At 42.9% G+C, this 23,094-nt stretch overlaps 1 protein-coding gene across 1 annotated transcript; it reads left to right on the plus strand.

The window, feature by feature from the left end:
- Window positions 1–20,866: 20,866 nt before the first annotated feature.
- On the plus strand, window positions 20,867–21,793 carry LOC105902614 (lysophosphatidic acid receptor 4-like). The gene has a single exon (XM_012830260.2). The coding sequence runs from the start codon at window positions 20,867–20,869 to the stop codon at window positions 21,791–21,793; it is 927 nt and encodes a 308-aa protein (XP_012685714.2).
- Window positions 21,794–23,094: the final 1,301 nt, after the last annotated feature.

Consider the following 23,094-nt stretch of genomic DNA (forward strand, 5'->3'; position numbering starts at 1 on the left):
TTGGCAAATAATGCTATCAGGCTCAGAGAAATTCAAGCCAACATTATCGGTGATCATGCCATTTTCAATACAGTAATGTCCATCAGGTTTCTCAGTCAACACTGGCAGACATCCTAAAAAGACATCAGGGTAAAATGAAACAACTTTATTTGTACTGTATTATCTTTTTTAATGGAATTGTAACCTGTATTGGAAACATAATTTTACGTTTGTCTGATATTTGCTGAGCTTACAGTGTTATACACACTACTGAAGTAGCATGAAAACTGGGACATGTTTTGTTGTGATTCTTCATGTTGACATGTTGACTGATTTGGGTATATGGAGAGAATTAAATAATATAAATAAAATTTATATCAGTCTGCAGAATTGGTCTTGTGTAGTGTTTGTTGAATTTATTGTATACAGTATGTGCACTTTCTCTGTGTACTTCACTTACACTACTCTAATCACTGAGAAGTAGAATTGCTAAAAGTGTTTTAGGTTTATAACAGCAGTGTGTAAGTGGTACAAACAGAATTCAGCAACGTGTGTGTTTCATATAGTAACAAAATATGGTTTTGTTAAATTAGTGTATAGTTTTTACAAGAGTGTTTCATTTTGCAATGGATCTGAGGTGTTTTGCTCATTGGGTGTGTGGTTGTGCTAATTGTGTGAGGTGTATTGAAAAACAAAGCAGTCAAAATCGTGTTTAAGCAATCGAGAAAAACTGTAATCCAAAGTGACTTGCAGTACAATAGCATCTTGCATTGTCCAGGAATTAAACCCAGATCAGTTACTTGTTATTCACCAACACTTACCACTGTACCACTGATCACACAAAGTAAACATGCCTCTACCACACAGTACTCAAAAGTGGTATCTACAGTATTGTGATGGGCAAACCAACAGATCCAAAATGTTAGTTCTTGGTGTCATGACAACTGCTTGCCTTGAAATATTTGTGGAATATGGGGAATTTTAGGGGTGGATAAGATATGCTAAAGATTTTTTCTAAAGATTCAAGGCAAGTGAGAATGTTACGGTACTGGAAATGTGAAGTTCATAAATATTTCACCAAGGATCAGCATTAGGGCTGCAGGACACTTCTAGTGGTAGTCTCATGTATTGTTTCACTTACTGTACTGGAAAAGAAAAGTGTCTGCACACTGCATCCAGCATGGGCACCCCACTGTGCAGGCCACTCACGGGACCTGGGGTCCAGGCAGAGGTCAGCCTATCAGCTGATCCCAGAGTTCCGTGGGGCTCGTGCACAGTGGAATTTCACTGACCATTTGGCCACCAACAGTTTCAAGACCGTTTCAAGGCCCCCGTCATCTCTCCACTATATAAGGCCGACCCTCCTCTGGCCAAGTTGTGGGTCAAGTCAAGCGGAGTTGGAGAAGTCATCTTCAAGGAGCACATCGGACAATTCAATTCATTCAGAGACATTCGCGATCATTTGCCGTGCGTCGTTCAAGAATGTAAGTGTTGTTATATGTATCATTTAGCTCTTTGGTCCGTTCAGTTCATTGTAAATAGTATCTGTTATTTACATTCATCATTATCATCTGTAGCATCCACATTTCACCCCGAGGCCAGTTCAACCAGTTACTTTTGTTACGGAGATATGGAATGTTCGCCGTTACACGGCACGGTATTTAAAGGGACAGATCCGTATTTACAGTATAGCCGTAATATTCATCATGTATACTATATTCATTCTTGTTGTATATATCATTGTTAATATTGTAACGTGCCGGCATAGTTGCCCCATAATGCCGTGCAGCGGGCGCACACTGTTGTACTATATGTGTTATACCCTATGTGAGGCACTAGCGCATGTTCCCTAACGATGTTCCTTACGGTTCTAAGTACCTGTCGTTATTATGTGTTGGGACAGAGGTTGTGCAGGTGTGTGACTGAAGCACAGTCTGTTCGTGGTTACTTGCACCAGGGCATAAAGCCCGTGCCATTTTGTCAGTGTGTTGTGTTTTAGTGTTTAATAAATAAGCCATAACAAAGATTCCACGTTTCCGTGATTTGTTACAATATTGTATATGTTTGTCATTCATATCATTCATAGAAACCACGGACATTCAAGGATTCATGTGTGTTAGAAGTCGTTTACACGGATAATTCTAGCATTCATTACACGGATAACTCAATCACCGTTCAAACACGGATCATTGTTCATTTCACGTCTAGTCAAACACGGATTCATATGTGACAATAATCCTTTACACGGATTACTTTCACTTCATGTTCGTCATGCCATTCAAGGCTTGAGTGTGTGTGTGCAAATAAATACAGTGTTTTCATCATCATTGGGACTTGACCAGTGGCGGCGCCAGGGGGGGGCTAGGGGGTGCTCTAGCTCCCCCTGGATTAGCCATAGCACCCCCATAGCACCCCCAAGAAAATAATGGTTTATTTATTATTGTTATTTAATTTCATTCTGCGTTATTTATTGTGTGATAATAATATTTCACTCACAAAAGAAAATAATAACAGATTGAAATTAACAGATTGTTTTAGACACAGAGCAATCATTCTGTCATAACCTTTGACCCAATTTTCACGTCGCACGCGTGAAAGTTGACGTTACTGGACAGTTGAAGGAAAAAGCGAGCTAGTGCCTGGTAGTTTCAAGTTAACATCAACAATGCATCGGTTTTTGCTACCTAAATGTCCACGTTTGGAAGAACGATTAAAAAAACGAGAGTGACGTAGAAGAAGAAGAAATGCCAGGGGTATCTGGTGTGGATTCTTAAGGAGAGGAACGTTGTGGTCAAGGAGGTCAACCCTCCACCACTACTGAGGGTGCTAACAGCATCAGTGACATTAGCATGAACGCTCAGGACGGTCCGAGAAGACCAAAACTCCCAAAATATCCACCTCGCATGTTTGGAGTCCAACAAAGGAGTTTTTGTAAAAGCTGGTTGGAACAATTTGCGTGGTTGGAGTACAATGTAACTAAGGGATTGTTTGCTGTATAACATTAATGAAAGCTGTCTGATCTGTTGCATGCTTTGATTGCCCTGTGTCGCTAAAGACTCGTTTCTGTTGATTAGCAGCGAAGATGCCCTTTTTTTGCCGAAGATTTGAACTTTTTGCCTTTTTCCTCTTTTTTGTATTTTTTTTGGAGCCGCCTTAAAAAAAACAGAGACTCTTTAGCCTAGGGCAAGCAGTCTGTATGTGTGCTATACATAAGGTTCTATGTGATTATTGATGATTGTGAACTGAAATAATATATACCTTTTAAACGCATTTCTGACTCCTTGACTGTTTTAATTAATTTCACTCTGTCTGACATGGTAGTGGTCACCTGGCGCCCAACTTTAACCCTCACTACCACAAGTATTTTAAAGTAAGTTAAGTATTTGGGATTGCGGACTCTGTAACATGCTGTATGCCTTTTGTCAGTGACCGTCGCGGATGTGGGCGTCCGTCGGAAGTAGCCTAGATAATGATAATAATAATAAAATCGGTTTGTTTAGCGCTTTTCATGGACCCCAAAGACGCTTCAGAGAGCAACCATGTAAACACATGATAGACGATATGGTGGGGAGTTGTAGTAGTAGAGAACCATGTGACACACAGGCCATCACCCTCATTTCATAGCACCCTCGCTAAAACGCCGAGCTCCCCCATAGCACCTGCAGAAAAAAATGTCTGGCGCCGCCACTGGACTTGACATCCATTCATGTTCTGACCGGACAAACCTGTGGCGATTGTCACTTATTCATTACACCAGCATACAGTCCTTTTTTGGGTTTCATTCAATTCAATATCACCCTATTTTATACCCATAATACAGACATTCTGGAAAGACATCAAGGAAGAGTTGGAAAAAATCTTTGGGACTGATATTCCTCTGGATATTCCCCTGGTAACGCAAATATTGCCTGCAATGTTCATCATGGGCAATAAAGTAAAAAAAAAAAAAAAAACATGTCTAGAATTGGAGAGGCCAGTCCCTCCAGTGCGATATCCGCTACATTCTTGCTCTCATTTCAAAACCTGCCAGCCTTATGGGTTTCCCCGTACAGAGCCAAACGAAAGCAGCTTGACGGTGTTCTGGTGTGCGGAACGCAGCGATCTCACTTGCAGAAGCTACCACATTCGACAGGTAAGACGGACTTTGCTTTCTTTGGAGATACCATACACATACCTCTAGTAGATTAGTTAACCTAAAGCCTAATGCTAACGTTATTACAGTGCATGAAATGCCCTGTATTGTTATTCCTAGGCTTCTTATTCTTCTTCTTCTTATTACAGTGCATGAAATGCCCTGTATTGTTATTCCTAGGCTTCTTATTCTTCTTCTTCTTCTTATTATTATTCTCTTTACCGACTTCTGCGCTTAATTCAGCTTGAACCGCTTAACGTAGAAACTTCGTTCAAACTTTGCTGTATAGGTCTTGTTAAGGTATTCCAAAAAAGTGTAACTGTATTCCGGTACAGTTTTAAAAAAAAGACGTGATTAGATTACAGACACGTTTAGCAAAAATTAGAATTATTAACAGGATTACAAATAGATTTTAAAATGCAGAACATTATAGCCTACTATCATCCACATGCGCACTTTACAACACGTCACGAGACGACAACAGAGAAAACTACAAGTCCATATGATGATGAGTTAAAAAAAATGCTTTCCCTCGCTGGAAATATCGACACTATTTTGTCCTCGAAGCTGAAAGTGGGAAGAACATAACAGTGCAGTGCACTTTATGGCTTCCAGCGGGGAAAATACTGTCGTTGTCCAAGGACTCCACGTCAAATGTCATGAAGCATTTACAGGCAAGACCAATACTTCTAACATCTACACAGACATCCAGTTAGCTAAAGTTAAAGTTGGTTAGCTAACCTGTTAGTATTACTTGCCTACAACGTAATGAAAAAGGCGGACTGTGATAACTGGAGTGATCGTGTTTAAATAAAACACAAACCCCTGACCGAAATATGTTCGTGTCAGTTTAATTAAAGTTTCAGCGTGATCTTTGACAGTTCAGAAAGTGGACACTTGATTCATTCAAAATACTGGGGATGTTCTAAATCTGTGATTTACACACACAGGTGTGCGTGATTAGTACTCACATCAAACCACAACCACACGGCCCTCATGCCCATTTTCCTTCAGGGCAACAACCTGAACTAGTTCACATTTCCGCCCAGCAGGCCCACGCTATATTGCAAAGGGGATTGGGCAAAAAGTGTAAAATTATGCAAGGTATTTGTTTGTAAAACTTGTTGACAGTGAGAGAGCGTTCAACTACAGCTAAGAAAAGTGGGGGATGACCGGTTTATTTTTATTTTCAATGGTTCATACTTTCTTCTGTGTTGTCGCAAATGATGTGTGATTCACTAGTAAAATATCTCAAAAAGGATATCCTGACATTCCAATCAACACAGTGGCACATAAAAAGAGCTTAACATATTTAGTATTGAGTTCAGTTTGTTGTCTAACACATAGCTATGACAATATAATACATTTTGATATTGATGTTGTGGTGGATGGCCTGTTTAGCTGGAAAGACCAACAGTTCCGTTTTAGCTAGATTCAGCTGAAGGTGGTGATTCTTCATCCATGTGGATATATCAGAGAGACAATCCGAGATCCGCGCCGAGACAGTGGTGTCGTCATGAGGGAAAGACAGATACAGATACAGGAATCTTCCAACATACACATAAAACCGCACCTATCTGCTCATGCTAAATCACCAGATGATACATGAAAATCAGATTGAACCAATCAAACCAAGCTTCATTGCCCACGGGGACACAGGTTCAAATCTAGCCTGCTGTCGTTCTCACGATCCTCTCCCCACGTCTTTTCCGCCTCGCTTCCTGTCCACAACTCTTCACTGTCCTCTCCAAATAAAGGCATAAAAAGCCCAAAATAAATCACAGTGTCCTTCAGCCTCTCCCTGAACACGTCCTCGTCCTCCAGCTCCACGTCCCAGGGGTGTGCGTAGGCCTGCTCCGCCAGGCACCGGGCCGCTCTCAGCCTGGGCCCGTCCTGGTCGTCGTCCCCGTCACCCAGGCCCATGAGGGCGGACACCTTCTCCACGCACTCCCCCGCCTCCGCCTCGCGGCCCAGCCGGTCGTTCACGTAGCCCAGGTTGGCCCAGGCGTTCAGGTTGGTGGGCTCCTCGCGGCATACGCCGCAGAATGCCTCTCAGGTGGTGCAGGTGGAAGTCCAGGAGGCCCAGGAGGTTCCGGACGGCTTACTGCAGCCAGCCGGTCTCGCCCTCCAGCTGGGCGCGCAGGCGCAGCTCTGCCGGCCCATGGGCCTCCCCGTTCAGGTGCAGCCCCAGGTGGAAGTGGCCCGGGATGTAGTCCAGGCCCTAGAACCGACATTAAACACTCCGAGCGAGCTGGGCTGTGGTAAACATGAAACTTTTCCTTGGCATGAAATGGCAAATAATCAAACCAGTGCATGAAATATGTATCCAGTCGTGGCTGTTTCGCTGAAGTTCCACATATTATGCCATATTCACTTGGGTGCACATTTTGGAGATGTAGCCTCAAGTTGCTAGTTGTTGAATGGTTAGCTAACTCTAGCTTGACTTAGCTTACACACTAGTTTAGCTTTAGGCTCAACAAGTTTACAATCAACTGACCAAAATCCGAAACATTTCCAGACATACAGTAACTCTAGATTTTTGGGGGTTACAATCACTTTCTCTCCTGCCGTCAAGTGGGTTCTGCACCTTCTGCCATCTTCCACGCAAGTCAACTGTTGCTGTGCCAGACAGTGCGACTCCTGTGACCTGTCCCTTACCTCAGGCGCGCGGCCACCCGCAAAGCAGACAGTCGCGCTGCTGCTGGCGCTGTTGTGTTTTTTATTATTTTTTTTACATTCGAATATTAATTTTCACATTCGAAATTCAGTTTTTAACAACTATTCGAATATATATTCGAATTTAGAATATTCGTTGACAAGCCCTAGTGGCATTTGAGACCTATCTCCTAACAAGCATACCCGATAGGATTCTGGCAGGGGTTGTCCGAGCCAGCTTTCAAACTTTTGCAGTGCTGCCTTCCAAAAAGGCAATACTAAGGAACAATCCCACAAGGCATGGAAGAATGTACCCATTTCTTTGTTACACTTCCAACATTTGTTGTCCTTGGTTAAACCCATTTTAAACAACTTATTAGGAGTAAAATAGTATCTATGAACAATTTTCTAATGGATGAATTTATTTCTGGCATCTCTTGTAGTCCTTCCCACATTCGAAATAACATCCTGCCACACCTCCTCATCAATGTCCATACCAAAATCTTTCTGCCATATTATTCTTAGGCCTTCACACATTTTGGTTTCGATACTTGATACTTTCTTATAGAATACTGAAGCAGAATGTAGAATATGTGGAGAATCAAGGATCACATTTTCTTTTTCCTCTTTCCTTCTCAGTCCAAAAACAGCTCCCACACTGCTTCTTAGCTGTAAATACCTCCAAAAATCCCCTCTATCTGTTAAGGTAAAATGTTCTTTAAGGTCTACAAATGACATAAATGATTGTTCTCTGTACAGATCCTGCACTGCCTGTATGCCTTTCACCAACCATGCTTGCCATAAGAATACCTTTTTCCCAATACGGACTGAGGAATTATTCCATATTGAGGAATAGCTTTGTTTATATTGTGATATCCCCAATATCTTGTGTGCTCTTGCCCATGCCAACTGAGAATGGCGTAGAATAATTTTTTTCTGTTGTCTGACTCTCTGTATTCTTTGTGACAATAGTTCCAAAACACTGAATGGGCATGTAACCCCCTCTTCTATTGAATCCCATGCAGGACAAGATATGTAAGTTCCCCAATGTCTTACTAACTTATTTATCTCAAATGCTATGCTATACAGTTCCACATTTGAAGTGCTAATCCACCACAATCTCGTGAACCTAGTAGTTTCTTAAGTCTAATTCTGGGCCTTTTTCCATTCCATAAGAACTCTGTAATTAACTTGTTATATTGCTTGAAGATTCCATCAGAAACTGTCACTGGAATCATCATAGAAATGTAATTGAATTGTGGAGCCACCACCACATTAATGATACTAAATTTCCCCCACAAAGTCATGTTAAGTAGCTTCCATTTGTCCAAATTCAGCTTAATTTTCTGTATTAAAGGGGACATGTTAATATTAATTATGTTTTCCAACTCTGGACATAATCTTATACCTAAATATTTCAGTCCAGTTTGGACCCACTTAAACTGAAATGGGGTAAATATGGATTGACTGCATCCTTTCGATATCGGCATACATTCAGATTTCTGCTATTTATTTTATAGCCTGACTGTTTTGAAAGATACTCCTGATGATGAGGTATTGACAGAAGAGGATCCTCAATAACCAATAAAACATTTTGTGTTCCTCTTCCCCATGTGAAACCCCTTTAATGTTGCTCTCGGCCCTTATTGCAATGGCTAGGGGTTCCAGAAATAATGTAAAAAGCAGAAGACTGAGATGGGGATATCATGCCATTTGTCATTACTGCCGCCCTTGGGTCAGAATAAATTACATTTACATCATCACATACACCCACTTGATATCCAAATTTTCTAAAAGAGTGTAGTGCAGAAAGCTCCATTCCACTCTATCGAATGCCTTTTGGGCATCCAAAGATATGGCGGCTATTGGTGTTTTTTTATTATGATTAATCTGCATGAGGTGTAGTAGACGTCTAACATTATCTGTAGATTACCTGCCTTTTATGAAGCCTACTTGATCGGGATGTACTATGTGTGGTAAGATGTTTTCTAGTCTAGTAGCAAGAACTTTTGTTATGATCTTACAGTCCACATTAATAAGACTGACTGGTCTAAAACTCCCTGGATCAGTAGGGTTTATCTTTTTTAAGAATTAAGGATATCAAAGCTTCATTAAACGGATTTGACAGGTTTCCCACTGAGAATGATTCCTATACTCTTCTGTTAAGATGGGAGCCAGTTTGTCACTATATTCCTTGTAATATCAAACCATCCAAACCAGGCGATTTTCCAGCCCTCATAGATGAGATGGCCCTTTTGACTTCATCAACTGATATAGGACGGCCCAATGACTCTTTCTGATCCTCTGATATTTCTGGCAGTTCAATCTTGGAGAAAAAAGCATCATAGTCACTCCTCCCTGGGTTAACCTCCCATTTGTATAACTGGTTATAAAAACTTGCAAACACTTTGTTAATATCACTTGTGCTCATCATCAAGTCCCCTTTAGAATTTCTAACAGCTGGTATGGTGTAACTAGCCTCTTTCTGGCATAGTGGTCTGGCTAATAATTTGCTAGATTTTTCCCCACTCTCATAGGAATTACCTTTACCTAAACAGGGCATACTCTGCCTTTTTATTGTATATTTAATTTATTTGACATTTCAAGTCACATACTTGTTTCAGTAGAAGATTACTATGTTTCTCTCCAGGTCCTTAAGTTGAGTCTCTAGCTTTTTTAATCGTTGCCTTTGCTCCCTTTTTTCTTACTTGAATGTGCTATAATCTTGCCCCATATATAGGCTTTAGCCCCTCCCACCGCTGCCACCAGATGTCAAAGGGTATCCGTGTCGACAGTCTTTTAGTGAATGCACAAAAAGCAGCAGGGCGACAAGGCTATGTAGTTGGTACATTTATTTTACCTCCACCAAGTGCATAATCCATAGTGAAAAACATATAAACAAAAATACTGATATAAATGAAAAGATATTTACAAATATATGTACCATATATCGATTCGCTCTGTGACAGAAATGCCTTTTTAGTCGGCATACTAATGAAGATACATTGACAACAAAACAATTAGGACCTCCTAGACCAAATGTATCCATTCAACAGGTTTCTACAAAGGGAGGGAAATCCTACATCCAAGAATTGGAACGAAAGAAACTCGCGGTCGTGAAGTGGCTAACGCGGTCTGTAGTTCATATATCACTGTCACTTTTCATAGGTTTCACAGTGTGTTTCACAGTTCGCTTCTTGCACTAACACTGAGTTATTTTCTATGTGTTGACTTATTTTGCTTTTGTAAGCCAATACTTTCAAGATCAGTCAATAAATATTGTTGGTTTTGACTTATGTTACCCCTTCTTTATGTTGTTACTGGACATATCATGTGTCCTGTTAAGCTATGTTACATCATACAACATTTGAGACACGTGGATAATGAAAGAGTGGGATAATTTAATGTGGAGCCACATCATGTTTGCTTATGAAGGCTCCTGGATGCAACTTTCTTCCATAGCTTTCCACCTGTAACTTGCTACTCTAGCTATGTAGCAAGAGGGGACATATTACTGTTGTGTGCTGCCAATAGTGGACAAACAGGTATTGCTGTACTTACTGAATGGGTCACCTTAATCACTATCAAAAAAATTGCCCCCCCTGAGAATTTCTTCAGGAGCCGCCACTGATCAATAGTACAAAGTTGTACACATGTTACTATGCTGAGGCAGTGCACAGACATCAGCCTCACGCTTCTGAAACCGCTAGAGCAGAGCATAAACTAGCTCACTAACAAACTCTCATAAAGAAGACACTCACCACAGAAGCTTCCACACAACTAACTCACCCACCCTTTTAACAGGTAGCTGAACTAATTGATGTGTGATACGAAAGACATTAAACAGAGTTAAAATGGTACCGACAATAATTAGTATTCAATCAGGCCTTCACAATATTGATACAAATAGTCAAAAGTAACATTCAACACTGGAAACCTTATAATGCAATTGATTGATTTTGCGAGGGCGAAACCACGTTCCTCGTGCACCTGCCCAAACGTGTCCCAGGACGGGAACGCACTTCCTAATACATGTAACAGGTTAGAAATGTGTGCTTTAACAGGTGTGATACGGTTTTTATTTATCTTTCTTAATGTATATATTACATGTCTGTTCTTATTTTAGCCTGTTTGATATATGCTGGGAATGAGCATTGACAGTGGAGCTAGTATACAGTGGAGACCATACTGTTTCTGTTGGTGTGCTTTAACAGAAATAAATATTCATCTCAGCAACTGTTGTCCACGGGTCACATATATTACTAGTGCTGTCAAACGATTAAAATATTTAATCGTGATTAATCGCATTTATGTCATAGTTAACTCAAAATTAATCGCAAATTTTGATGCCTATAGTGCAGTTAAACCATGGCTTAATATTTTATTTTTTTCAAGTTTGCTGGGAACATAGCAGTCAGTCCTCTTATTTCAGAAACAATGAACCGTAACAGTTAGGTTACCAATAAAAGGTAAGCCTACTACTTCTTTGTTTTCAGCCAGCTGCCTGTTGACATTTTCAGACAACAGTGAAGCTTGCTTCTTTTAACACAACTTTTAAAAGTAAACTTTCCATTCAGAAGATTTTTGTCATCCATTTCGCGCTCACCATTCACTCAAACCGTAACGTTAGCCGTTAATAACGCGTTAAACTGACAGCACTAATTAATACACAACGCAGGTAGTGGATCCTGATACTGTTAGTTATCCTACCCGCAGACATATAGCCCAGGCACATGACATTAATGACACAATGCAGCCCAGCACTCATTCAAGCCCAGCAAATGTCACACCTACACAGACTTGCTCAGGAAGCTGTCTGGATGCCTCAAGACTGAATGTAGTTGTCCAAGCAGACAACAGGCCGCGTCTCTCTCAGAAGATGAGGTGTCTACACTGCTAGACAGCCACAGTGACTGGGGGTCTGCCTCGTGGCTCAGAGCTATGTCCATGGCAGAATATTGGTCTGATGTTGTCCCTGTTGGCCAGCCTGCTCTGCCTGTTTTGTCCTTGCAAGACCTGCAGACGCACCAGCATCATGATGCAAACATCGCAGCAGTCATCTCTTACGTTGAGCGGAGAAGGAGGCCATCATTCCCCGGGCGATGCAGAGAGAGCCAGCCCACTCGACAGCTGCTTAGACAATGGGACAGACTAGTCTTGCGAAACAGTGTGCTGTATAGAATCTGTAAAGACCCCCTGACCAACCGCAGGTGTTTTCAGTATGTCTTGCCTGATGCACTGAAGTGCGAAGCTCTGGCTGGAGTCCGTGATCATGCCGGCCATCAGGGTCAGGCTCGCACAGTCCACCTCGCACGTCAGAGATTCTTCTGGCATGACATGGAGAGGGAGGTCCGTGACTACGTCAGAAAGTGTGGCAGGCGTGTCCTGAGCAAGACGCCTGAGCCTGCTGCTCGAGCCCCATTAGAGAACATAAAGACCACTGCCCCGCTCAAACTCGTCTGCATCGACTTCTGGTCTGCAGAAGATCATAACAACAAGTCTGTGGATGTCCTCGTGATCACGGACCACTTCACAAAGCTAGCCCAAGCATTTCCCTGTCGGGACCAGACAGCAAAGAAAGTGGCTAAGACGCTGTGGGACAAGTTTTTCTGTGTCTATGGTTTCCCTGACCGCATCCACTCTGACCATGGGACGAGCTTTGAGAGTGAGCTGATTGCGGAGCTTCTCCGACTTGCTGGCGTCTCAAAGTCTCACACCACCCCCTACCATCCTATGGGGAATGGTGGGACCGAGAGGTTCAACAGGACGTTGGGTAGCATGCTCCGCTCCTTGCCTCCGAGAAAGAAGCTCAAGTGGCCTCAGATGATCCAGACCATGACATTCGTCTATAATTGCACATCCCATGAGACAACTGGCTTTGCTCCCTTTTATCTGATGTTTGGCCGTGTAACGCGTCTGCCAGTGGACCTGATGTTTCAGAGTGTTTTGTCAGACGACACAGTGTGTGACTATGACGCCTTTGTGGATTCTCTGCTGAAAGACCTCAAGTCTGCCATGTCTGTTGCTCAGAAGCATACAGAGACCAAGCAGAAACACCAATCAGATCAGTACAACAAGAGAGTGAAAGGTCAGTCATTGTCAATAGGAGACAGAGTGCTGATGGCGAATAAGGGCTGTCGCGGGAAGCGCAAATTAGCGGACCGATGGGGAGACAACATCTACACAGTTGTTGCCGCAAAGCCAGATATCCATGTTTACAGAATTCGTGATTCCGAGGGAAAGGAAAGAGTAGTACATCGGAATCTGCTGTTGGATGTAAACTTTCTTCCTCTGAGTGGCCAGCTTGATGCAAGCTCAACAGAGAGCGACGAGCCTGATGGAGATCCTGTGCCCGATTGTCCTCACTCTGTCCAAGCAGCCCTCAGTGACATGGAATCCTCCTCAACCTTGGATGACGCCATCTCCGTTCCTGATGCAGATGTTGAGGGACGAACCTTGTCATGGGTCTCGAAACACTCAGATGTCACAACACAGGTGTCGGAAGACCTGAATGAGGATCCAGGATTGGCCCAGGCCCCCCCAGACTCCCCTCCTGAGCATGGTCTGACTGATACTTCTAGTCGCCCTGACATTAGTTCATCCACACAGTCACACATTCCCACACTGCAGCCTACACTCCCACCATGTGCACCTCACACGTCTAGGTTTGGTCGTGTTATGAAGCCTGTGTTCAGGTTAATTGAGTCTATGGCTCAGCTTCAGTCAGTTTTGAATGACGATGTTCCTGAAAGATTTGTCATCCATGTTTGACTTTGTGTGTCTCTTGACACAGTTGGTTAACCCAGTTAGTGATGGGTTGTGATAAAGCATGTTTCCCTCAGGTAGGCATTTACATTTAATGTTTTTGATTCTTTCCCATCATGGCATGGTAGGTAGGCCTTAGTGTATGGGGTGTATACGGCATCCTTTTTTTTTTTTTTTTCCTATGGAGAAAATGAGACTTGATCCATCTCTGTTTTCTCTTAGCCTAGTAAAATAAGCAGCTTTTAAGGCTGGGGTTTCTAATGGCCTGTATTGTCTGTATGGGGAGGTTGCAGATATTTGTGCAATTCTGAGGGGGTGAGTGTAACAGGTTAGAAATGCAGTTTGAAATAATTGCACAAGATAGTCTGTTACCTGTATTTCAGTTTATTTTTGATCTTTTATTTTGATATCACAAGCACACTGGTATTGGGGGTATCTGGGGGTCTCCCCCTGTTTTGTTCCTCTCTCCCCCCTTCCTCTAGCCTGGATACCAGACCGAACTTAGCCCCGCCCACACATTTTTTGGTTGGGAAGTTCGGTCTGGCATTACTCCATTGAGGAGAAATTATCTGCGGCTCGATATCGGCCGTACCAATCAAATTGTTAAGGCGGGCTTTATACGATGATGGACAGATGATCAACAGTAACGTAACCAACCACGTCACCAACACACGAGTTGAATTCGTTTTCAACAAACATGGCTGCCGCTGGAGAGCTGAAATGTATAGATTCGAGTCCATTTAGACATTGACAGTGCATTCATTTTGAAAGAGGAACAGAGAAACGCGATTAAGGCATTTGTCAATCGAAAAGATGTTTTTGCCTTCCTTCCTACGGGATCCGGTAAAAGTGTAATGTATCAGCTGCCAATGGTCACATACTACGTTGTTCTGATTGGTTGTAGGTAACCAATTGAGCGAAGAGGCATTTTTTCTCCTGGTTCGGTTGAAACACGCCCCATAATCACAGCCCAATGGAGCGATATCAGACTCATATTCTGACTAGAATTATGAGTATGACATCGTCAGGCTACCCTTCCTCTTTCCTGTTTGATATATGCTGGGAATGAGGTAGGTGGTTTCAGTGGGATAAACAATCTGATAAATATTGCCTTTAAAAATAGGCATCTAGGTTCTTATAAATCTTCTTATAACTTATTATTATTATTATTATTATTATTATATGTATAATATATCTATACTATTTTCAGGAAATATCCCTCTGACCTATTGTTTATATGTTTTTTCCTTTTACTACATGTGGGGGCTAGCATTGACAGTGGAGCTAGTATACATTGGAGACTTACCATACTGTTTCTGTTGGTGTGCTTTAACAGGTGTGATACGTTTTTTATTTATCTTTGTAACTACCCGCTGGTTTTAACTCATAAACATGACTCCACGCTTCATACTGATGTCCAACTCTTTCTTATTTATTGTCGGGAACACCGTGAAAACTAGACAGACAAACAAACAAACGAACAAACAATCAACAAACCAAACAAACCCAAATTGTACACATAGCAATCACAAACAAATATACATATTCCATTTAAAAACATAGTACAGATATGTAAACGCATTACCGTGTTCGCCTGGAAACCAGCAGTAGATTGATTGGGAACATAATTAGTGCGTGTTCTCTCAGTCTTTCGAGTCCGATGTGCCAGAGCCCTTCCAGGTCATATAACCAGGTAAGGTCACGTGACACAAAGGGTCACCAGACTAACGCACAAATTCATTAAATCCACCAGCAAATGGACATTAACTTTGCACCAACAACTGAGATCACAAACTCATAAATAAAAATGATTAATTAATCTATGCAATTTAAATGTCCATCACCTACGGCCATATCTTGGCAGCTGATCCATCAGGGTCAGCTACACTCCCACCAAATTACCTTGATAATAGTCCGAACACATCAATCATATCAATGGTAATTTCAAGGCATCCTGATGGAAACCTACAGCACTTGAAATCTGAGCAATCATATTCACTAAAATCACAATTCATGATCCATTTTTAATACACTCATTAAAAAAGGGGATATTGCACATTACCACACAGTTGTAATATCAATAACAAAGGGTCAATGTCTGACTTCATGGACGTAAAATTATCAATTCAATTTGAGAAATGACTGAATTTTAGCTATTAGCTACAAGAACCAACTTTTGAATAGAGCGTTCAATGACTGGGGGTTTAGAGAGATGTTCAGCCCTTTTTCCTAACCTTCAATCTCCAATCTGTATTCTAGTCTTGCGCACCAGTCCATCATCATCCTTGTAGACTTCCCGAACTCTGGCCAACTTCCATTCATTTTGGTGGCCTTCATTCTTTACAAATCACAATGTCACCTGGCTGTACATTCGCAGTAGGCCATCGTTGCCCGAGAGAGATTTTGGCGAGATGTTCTTTCTTCCATCCTTATTGGCCCTGGCGTCTTAATCCTCATTGCCAGCCGTTGGATCCGGGCAATCACGTTCCCAGCCATGTTCCCCTTTGAGAACCGCGATAGTTGCCTTTGGAATCTACTTGTGCCATGGCTTCAGTTGTCAACACCTGGACCACCTTGACCTCAGGATCTCCCACCAACTGCTCTACTGTTCCTTGGTCAGAAAATACTTCTCTTTCCCTGGCAGATATACGGTGGCATAGACTGGTGACATCCTTGGAGTTAAGGCACTGGGACGCACTCCCTACGATGCTCCAGCCAAGGTCAGTCTTGATGGCATAAGGCTCGTAGTCACCACCAGCAATAACTTGTCTAGGTACCAGTGCTCTGGAGCAATCATAACCAATTACAAGTCCCACCCCACAATCCATCATCTTGGGCATTTCATCAGCTACGGCTGCAAGATGTGTCCACTTTCTAGCAGTATCACAGGTGGGAATGTGGGCACGTTCGAGAGGGATGAAGTCCCTTGAATAAGCAGGAGGCAAGCAAATTAAGTCCTTGGAGGAAAGCCCTCTGACCTTGAGTCCACTCACTCTTTGGCTTGTCACAATTGCATCTTTTCCCATCATGGTGGAAAGCCTTAATTTTACAGGCTCCGTTTCAGCATGCAGCTTCTCACACATTTCCTGGTCAACAAACGTGTGACTGCTCTGCGTATCTAATAAGGCATACACCAAGATTTCAGACTCTGTATTGGGGGAAGAGAGCCAAACTGGGATGATCATAGATGTGCTACCATGTTCTCCTTCGTTTACACAGCATGATAAGGAAGATGTACTCTCTTCAACTTGCAAAAGTTGTTTGCGAAGGTGACTTGTCTGCTAGAGGGCGGTCTTCATGCAGCGAAGTTGGGTGACGTCTCTTACATAATGCACATGTGGCTCGGTTCCTGCAGTCTTTGGAATAGTGACCCTTTCTCAAACATGCAAAGCATAATTTATTTTCTAGCACAAATCTTTTCCTTTCAGATACAGGTTGTCCCTTAAGTTTTTGGCACTTATGTATAGTGGCTTTCTCCACAGCAAAAGCATTTAACTGAGCTGCTATCATACTCCTGTGTGGTCTTGGGTTCTCTGGAATCTTTAAACTCAGAATCGTCAGCATCACTAGACTGTGCCATGGCACGGGTTGTATATGCAGTCTTAACACTGGTAGCAAATGTGTTTGCCCTTTCGTCAGATCTCTTCAAAGCATACAGGGATGATACTGGGTTACATGCTATACGTGCTTCCTTTGAGATAAATGTTGCAAACTCGCCAAAGCCTGGATAGTCTTTGGCCTGGTCTAACTGTTCAGACACATAGCGGTTCCATCTACTTGTCACCCAGTCGGGAAGTTTGACCAGCATCCTTTGATTCTCCTCGCAATCATTCAATACTTGAAGGCCTTTAACATGAGGCATAGCATCGCTACATGACTGCAAGAAGTCACTGAATTCTCTTAACTTCACATACTCCTTCGCACCAATTTTTGGCCATCTGTTAAGCTTTTCTCTGAAGGCACGTTGCACCACGAATGAGTGACCGTATCTTGTGTTCAACTTTTCCCATGCCTCCTGATAGGCCTGTTCATCCTTTCGGTAGAAGCTGCCTTCCAAAGCAGACTTTGCATCACCACTTATATACTTTTGCAAGTAGAACAGTCTATCGGTCGAATTCAAGCACCGTCTCTCTATGAGGGCCTTGAAGCTTGTGCTCCATTCTATGAACTTCAGCGGGTCCCCAGAGAATATGGAGGGCTCTGGAACAGGCAGTCGTGTTAAAGCCATTGACTCTTGTAGCGCTTGCACAAGGGATGTCTCATTTATTGTGCCTTGCCCCTTCAGACATAATGTGTTACTTACAGGTGGACTGGGAGCAATTATGTTGCTGCATGCTTGACTACACTGCACACATTTTTCTCGATTCCTCCTCCGTGTACACTTTTAGCTGTGCTTCCATCACCTCAATGTCTCTACGATGTTCAAGCTTCTTCAGATGCTGCCGTTGTACCTCTATTTCAGCCTCTATTTCAACTTCAGCTTTCTTTGCTGCCAATTGTGCAGCAATCTCGGCTCTTTTAACTGAAATACTTGCAGACTCTGAAAGAGCCTTTGAGTGACGACTAACACCAGTGGCCCTGGAAGCTGTAGATCCACATATGGACTTAGCATATTCATTGTCAAGCAGCAAGCGTAATCTTGCCTTCTCTGCCTCCGGATCAAAGTCTAGCTCATCTTCAACCGAGCGAACCTTCATCAGTTTGAGTAGCTCTGCAGTCACAGCTACACATGTGTCAACATTTCTCCTTATTTCTTGGTTTGGTGGGGCTTGGCATCGCATGTTATCATATATCTCTTTCAGTACAGATTCTTGTTTCTCAACAGTATCCATCATATCATACAGCTCAGCCTCTGAGCATTTATGCTTTAACCTTGAACGCACATCTCGGACATGAGTCTTCCATTTCTCATATGCAGACTTAAATTTCCTTTCCCTTTGGGCAAGTTCTTGCTCTTTTAACTCCTGCATCTTTGACGTTAAGCGTTTGTCACAAACAGATTTTCTTGTTTCATTGATTTTTGGTAAAGCAGAATTAAGCTCTCTTTGCCTTTCTTCAGATCTCTCGGTGCACGATGCATGGCGATCCCTCACAACACCCTCAATATTCTCATTTTCTGGTGTAATCCCACCGATGGCTCCTTGTTCAGTTTCTAATGGAGAGTCATTCTGCCTAATTAATTCATCACCCTTAAATGATGCTTCAAATTCCACTGACATTTTGCAATCAGGGCTATTTTAGAATTTAGAGTGACTGTATTTTAAACACTTTCAATGACAACTGAGCATTCAGAAAGGCAGCACTCAGAGATCAAATAATATGCTTAGATTAAACAATATACAGTCAAAGGTCTCTTAAATAAAAATAAATGCACATAAATGTTACCAACTCTAAGATATGAGCATTTATAACATAGCATCCCAGCAAAGAATGTATGGAATTGTTTTCTCGGTTCTGAACATCTTTAGGAAAGAAACTTTGAAGTATCTATCCTATATCAATGTAGCATGTTACTGTACAGTCTGACCTGGAATACACATGGCAACACCACCTGTAGCTAGCTGCTCGAACTGCAGGCCGAATTCGTGACGATGGACCACGAATGGTGAACGTAGTATCCAGTGAGGAAAGATGCAGACGATGAAGATTGTCCCCACGGGAAACGTAGCAAAGCGGCACGCCGAACCTGCAATAATCCACAAGGAATGGAAAGGCGCGAGACGAAGTCCGCAATCCACTTTGGAGCACAATCGGGCGTTGATGGCCTGGTTCCCGGAATTCAGCCAGGCCGAGCACGAAGATCCAGGAGGAGCGACGCAGAGAGGCACGTTAAATCCAGCCGTCCTCACACAGCAATGCGTTCCTCCTTCAGGCACGTTTTCACTGTAACTACCCGCTGGTTTTAACTCATAAACATGACTCCACGCTTCATACCATACATACCATACCTTTCTTATTTATTGTCGGGAACACCGTGAAAACTAGACAGACAAACGAACAAACAATCAACAAACCAAACAAACCCAAATTGTACACATAGCAATCACAAACAAATATACATATTCCATTTAAAAACATAGTACAGATATGTAAACGCATTACCGTGTTCGCCTGGAAACCAGCAGTAGATTGATTGGGAACATAATTAGTGCGTGTTCTCTCAGTCTTTCGAGTCCGATGTGCCAGAGCCCTTCCAGGTCATATAACCAGGTAAGGTCACGTGACACAAAGGGTCACCAGACTAACGCACAAATTCATTAAATCCACCAGCAAATGGACATTAACTTTGCACCAACAAATGAGATCACAAACTCATAAATAAAAATGATTAATTAATCTATGCAATTTAAATGTCCATCACCTACGGCCATATCTTGGCAGCTGATCCATCAGGGTCAGCTACAATCTTTCTTAATGTATATATTACATGTCTGTTCTTATTTTAGCCTGTTTGATATATGCTGGGAATGAGCATTGACAGTGGAGCTAGTACACAGTGGAGACGTACCATACTGTTTCTGTTGGTGTGCTTTAACAGAAATAAATATTCATCTCAGCAACTGTTGTCCACGGGTCACATATATTAATACACATCGCAGAAGTTACACCGGTTACATACAGGAAAAGAAAACCATGGAGGCAAGAACTCATGCAAGCTCGTTTGGAGAACAAGCATAGTAAATAAGCTGTCTTACATCATTATTATTCATGTACAGACAACGGAATGACAATGATTTGATGGAATAATAATTATGCAATAAAACGGAGATTTTGTTTACGGTAAACTGCGTCTGTAGTGAAATGTTTGGCGTGGTGTCAGTGATAGTGCACCCCTATGCTTTCACACACGCCAGCAAAGATGAATAATTTCATATGGATATTTGGGGATGTACAATAAGCACGGTCATGGTCAATGTCTCCGTTGACGGTTAAAAGTATACGGAAAGTCTGTTGCGTCTGCCAGTAGGAAGCGGTGAGGACGCGCTTAAGAATCGCGGCATCACAGTCTCTCAAAACAAACTGCATCTTACAACTGGAGCACTAATAAAGTCAGCTGCTATGCACCTTACATCATTGCCAAATATCCTTGTATATCTCTTTGAAATCCCAGTTTTGATTAATTTGTCTAGATTTGTCAATGATAAACAAAGGCCAGCTTTAAGGATGGTCTGCCTGTTCTGGGTGTGGTCTCATGTCCACACCACTGATTATGAAAACAAGTCAAAGATGTCCCTGTTTATCATCTTAAATGATTGCAGTAACTGTGTAAAGACGAGTTTTGTATGATTATGGGATGTAAAATTGATGATGATTTTTTTTTTTGTCAGGGCAAAGATGACGATCTGCAACGTGACCATCCCTAGAGAGGTGCAGGTCTTCCAGATGGTGACGGCCATCCCGACGTTCATCCTGGGCTTCCTTGCCAACTCCACCTTACTGGTTCTGTTCTGCCGGCAGAGGAAGAACTGCAGTGACATGATGGTGTACCTCGCCAACATCGCCCTGGCCGACAGCACTGCGCTGGTGTCGGTGCCCTTCAGGATGTACTCCTACAGCAACCACTGGCCCTTCTCCGTCAGCTCCTGCCTGGTGTTCGTCTCCACCTACTTCGTCAACATGTACGTCAGCATCTTCACCACCGTGGCCATCAGCGTGGTGCGCTTCGTGGCGGTTAAGTACCCCTTCAAGGCCAGGGCGGTCAAGTCCCCCTGGAAGGCCCTGGTGGTGTGTGTGGGGATCTGGGCGGTGATTGGTTCTCTGAGCGCCATGTTTCACTCGGTGGACGCTCCTGAAGCCAACGGCAGCAACTTTAGATGCTTCCAGAAGAACTCAGAGCGGCCACTGCCACTCTCCTTCATCCTGACGCTGGACATGGTCGGCTACCTGCTGCCATTCGTCGTCATTACGTACTGCACTTGTAACGTGATCCGTAGACTGTCTAGGAGAATCGACTCCAGCAGCAGTGCGAAGAAGAACAAGGCCATCCACATCATCGCCGCCAACCTGGCCGTGTTCATCGTCTGCTTCTCCCCGCTCCACTTTGGCTACCTGTTGAAGTTCCTGGCCGAGACCCACTGGCCGCACAACTGTGAGCTGCAGCAGTTTGCTCATTCGTTTGTCCACATGGCCAACAGCCTGGCCTCCACTAACTGCTTCCTGGACGCTTTCAGCTACTACTTCCTGGCCAAAGCCAGCTGGGGGACTCTTAGAGAGGCATGCTGTGGCACCCAGCGCAGGGAGAGAGGAAGCATAGTCATCTGACACAGGGAGGGGGGAATATTGAACTCCTCTCTTGATGATCACTCCTCTTTCTCTTCCCCCCACCTGCTTGCAGTATTATCTCTGCTCCTGTGCCCTCCCTTTTCACAAGATTTAAAAGACTGGATGCCCAGTGCTTTGAGACCCATCCTTGAGTATTATGGGATGTACTGTATATGCATATATATATATATACTATGCACAAACAAATCTGATCAGGTCTGTACTTTTCTACATGAGCTTTTTACTTGTCTTTTAATCAGCAGTAGTCGTTTTTGTACGCAGTGCGTGTCTCCTAGCGAGAAAAACAACACTGTGAACTGTGCAGACAGAAATTATGTTTTCGTGTTTACTGACAGCCAGTCTTGGGCCGGGCAGATGCTGCTGTAGACCCCACCCTCACAAGTACACCGCAGCAGAACCTCACTGCAGTGGACCTGGCCTGGACTGGGCCAAGACTGTGTCCTGATCTGAGCAGAGCTGTTGCCAGGCCAGCTGTCGACTGCAGGATGCAGAGTATCTCTGCTCTTCTGGCGAGTCCACGTGGCACGTGCCGCTGGAGCAACCGGTGGGCTCCACAGAAAACCTTCACCTTGGGCCCAGTTAAATAACTTGAATCAGATTTTATACAAAGAACAAGAAAAGACTATTCTTTCCAATATATGCATGGTGTTTGTTTGTTTGTTTTCGTATGTATGTACAGTGGGGAAAATAAGTATTTGAACCCCTGCCGATTTAGCAAGTTTGGCCACTTGCAAAGAAATGTGTGATCTATAATTGTAATGGTAGGTGTATTTTAACAGTGAGAAATAGAATATCAACAAACAAATCCAGAAAACTGCATTTTATAACATTTATGACTTTATTTGTAATTGATGCAGAAAATAAGTATTTGAACCCCCAAGCAAACAGCAAGAATTCTGACTCCCAATGACCAGTTATGTGCCCAAGAAGCACACAGATTAGTCCTCATTAGGCCTAACAAGGTACACCTGATCTCAACTGGTGACGTGTATAAAAGAAACCTGTCCAAAGAATCATACTTCACACCTTCAACCTCACCACCATGGGCAAGACCAAAGAGTTGACCAAGGACGTCAGAGATAAGATTGTAGACCTGCACAAGGCTGGAATGGGTTACAAAACCATCGGCAAGCAGCTTGGTGAGAAGCAGACAACTATTGGTGCGATTATTCGTAAATGGAAGCAACACCAAACAACTGTCCATCGCTCTAGGTCTGGGGCTCCATGCAAGATATCTTGGTGCAGAATAACCCCGGAACTACACAGGGGGAGCTTGTGAA

Source organism: Clupea harengus, chromosome 10 (assembly GCF_900700415.2).
Source record: "Clupea harengus chromosome 10, Ch_v2.0.2, whole genome shotgun sequence".
Lineage (NCBI taxonomy): Eukaryota > Metazoa > Chordata > Actinopteri > Clupeiformes > Clupeidae > Clupea > Clupea harengus.

Bases quoted from the DNA above. Each gene is read 5' to 3' on its own strand.
- LOC105902614 (XM_012830260.2), top strand. From the start codon at position 20,867: ATGACGATCTGCAACGTGACCATCCCTAGAGAGGTGCAGGTCTTCCAG.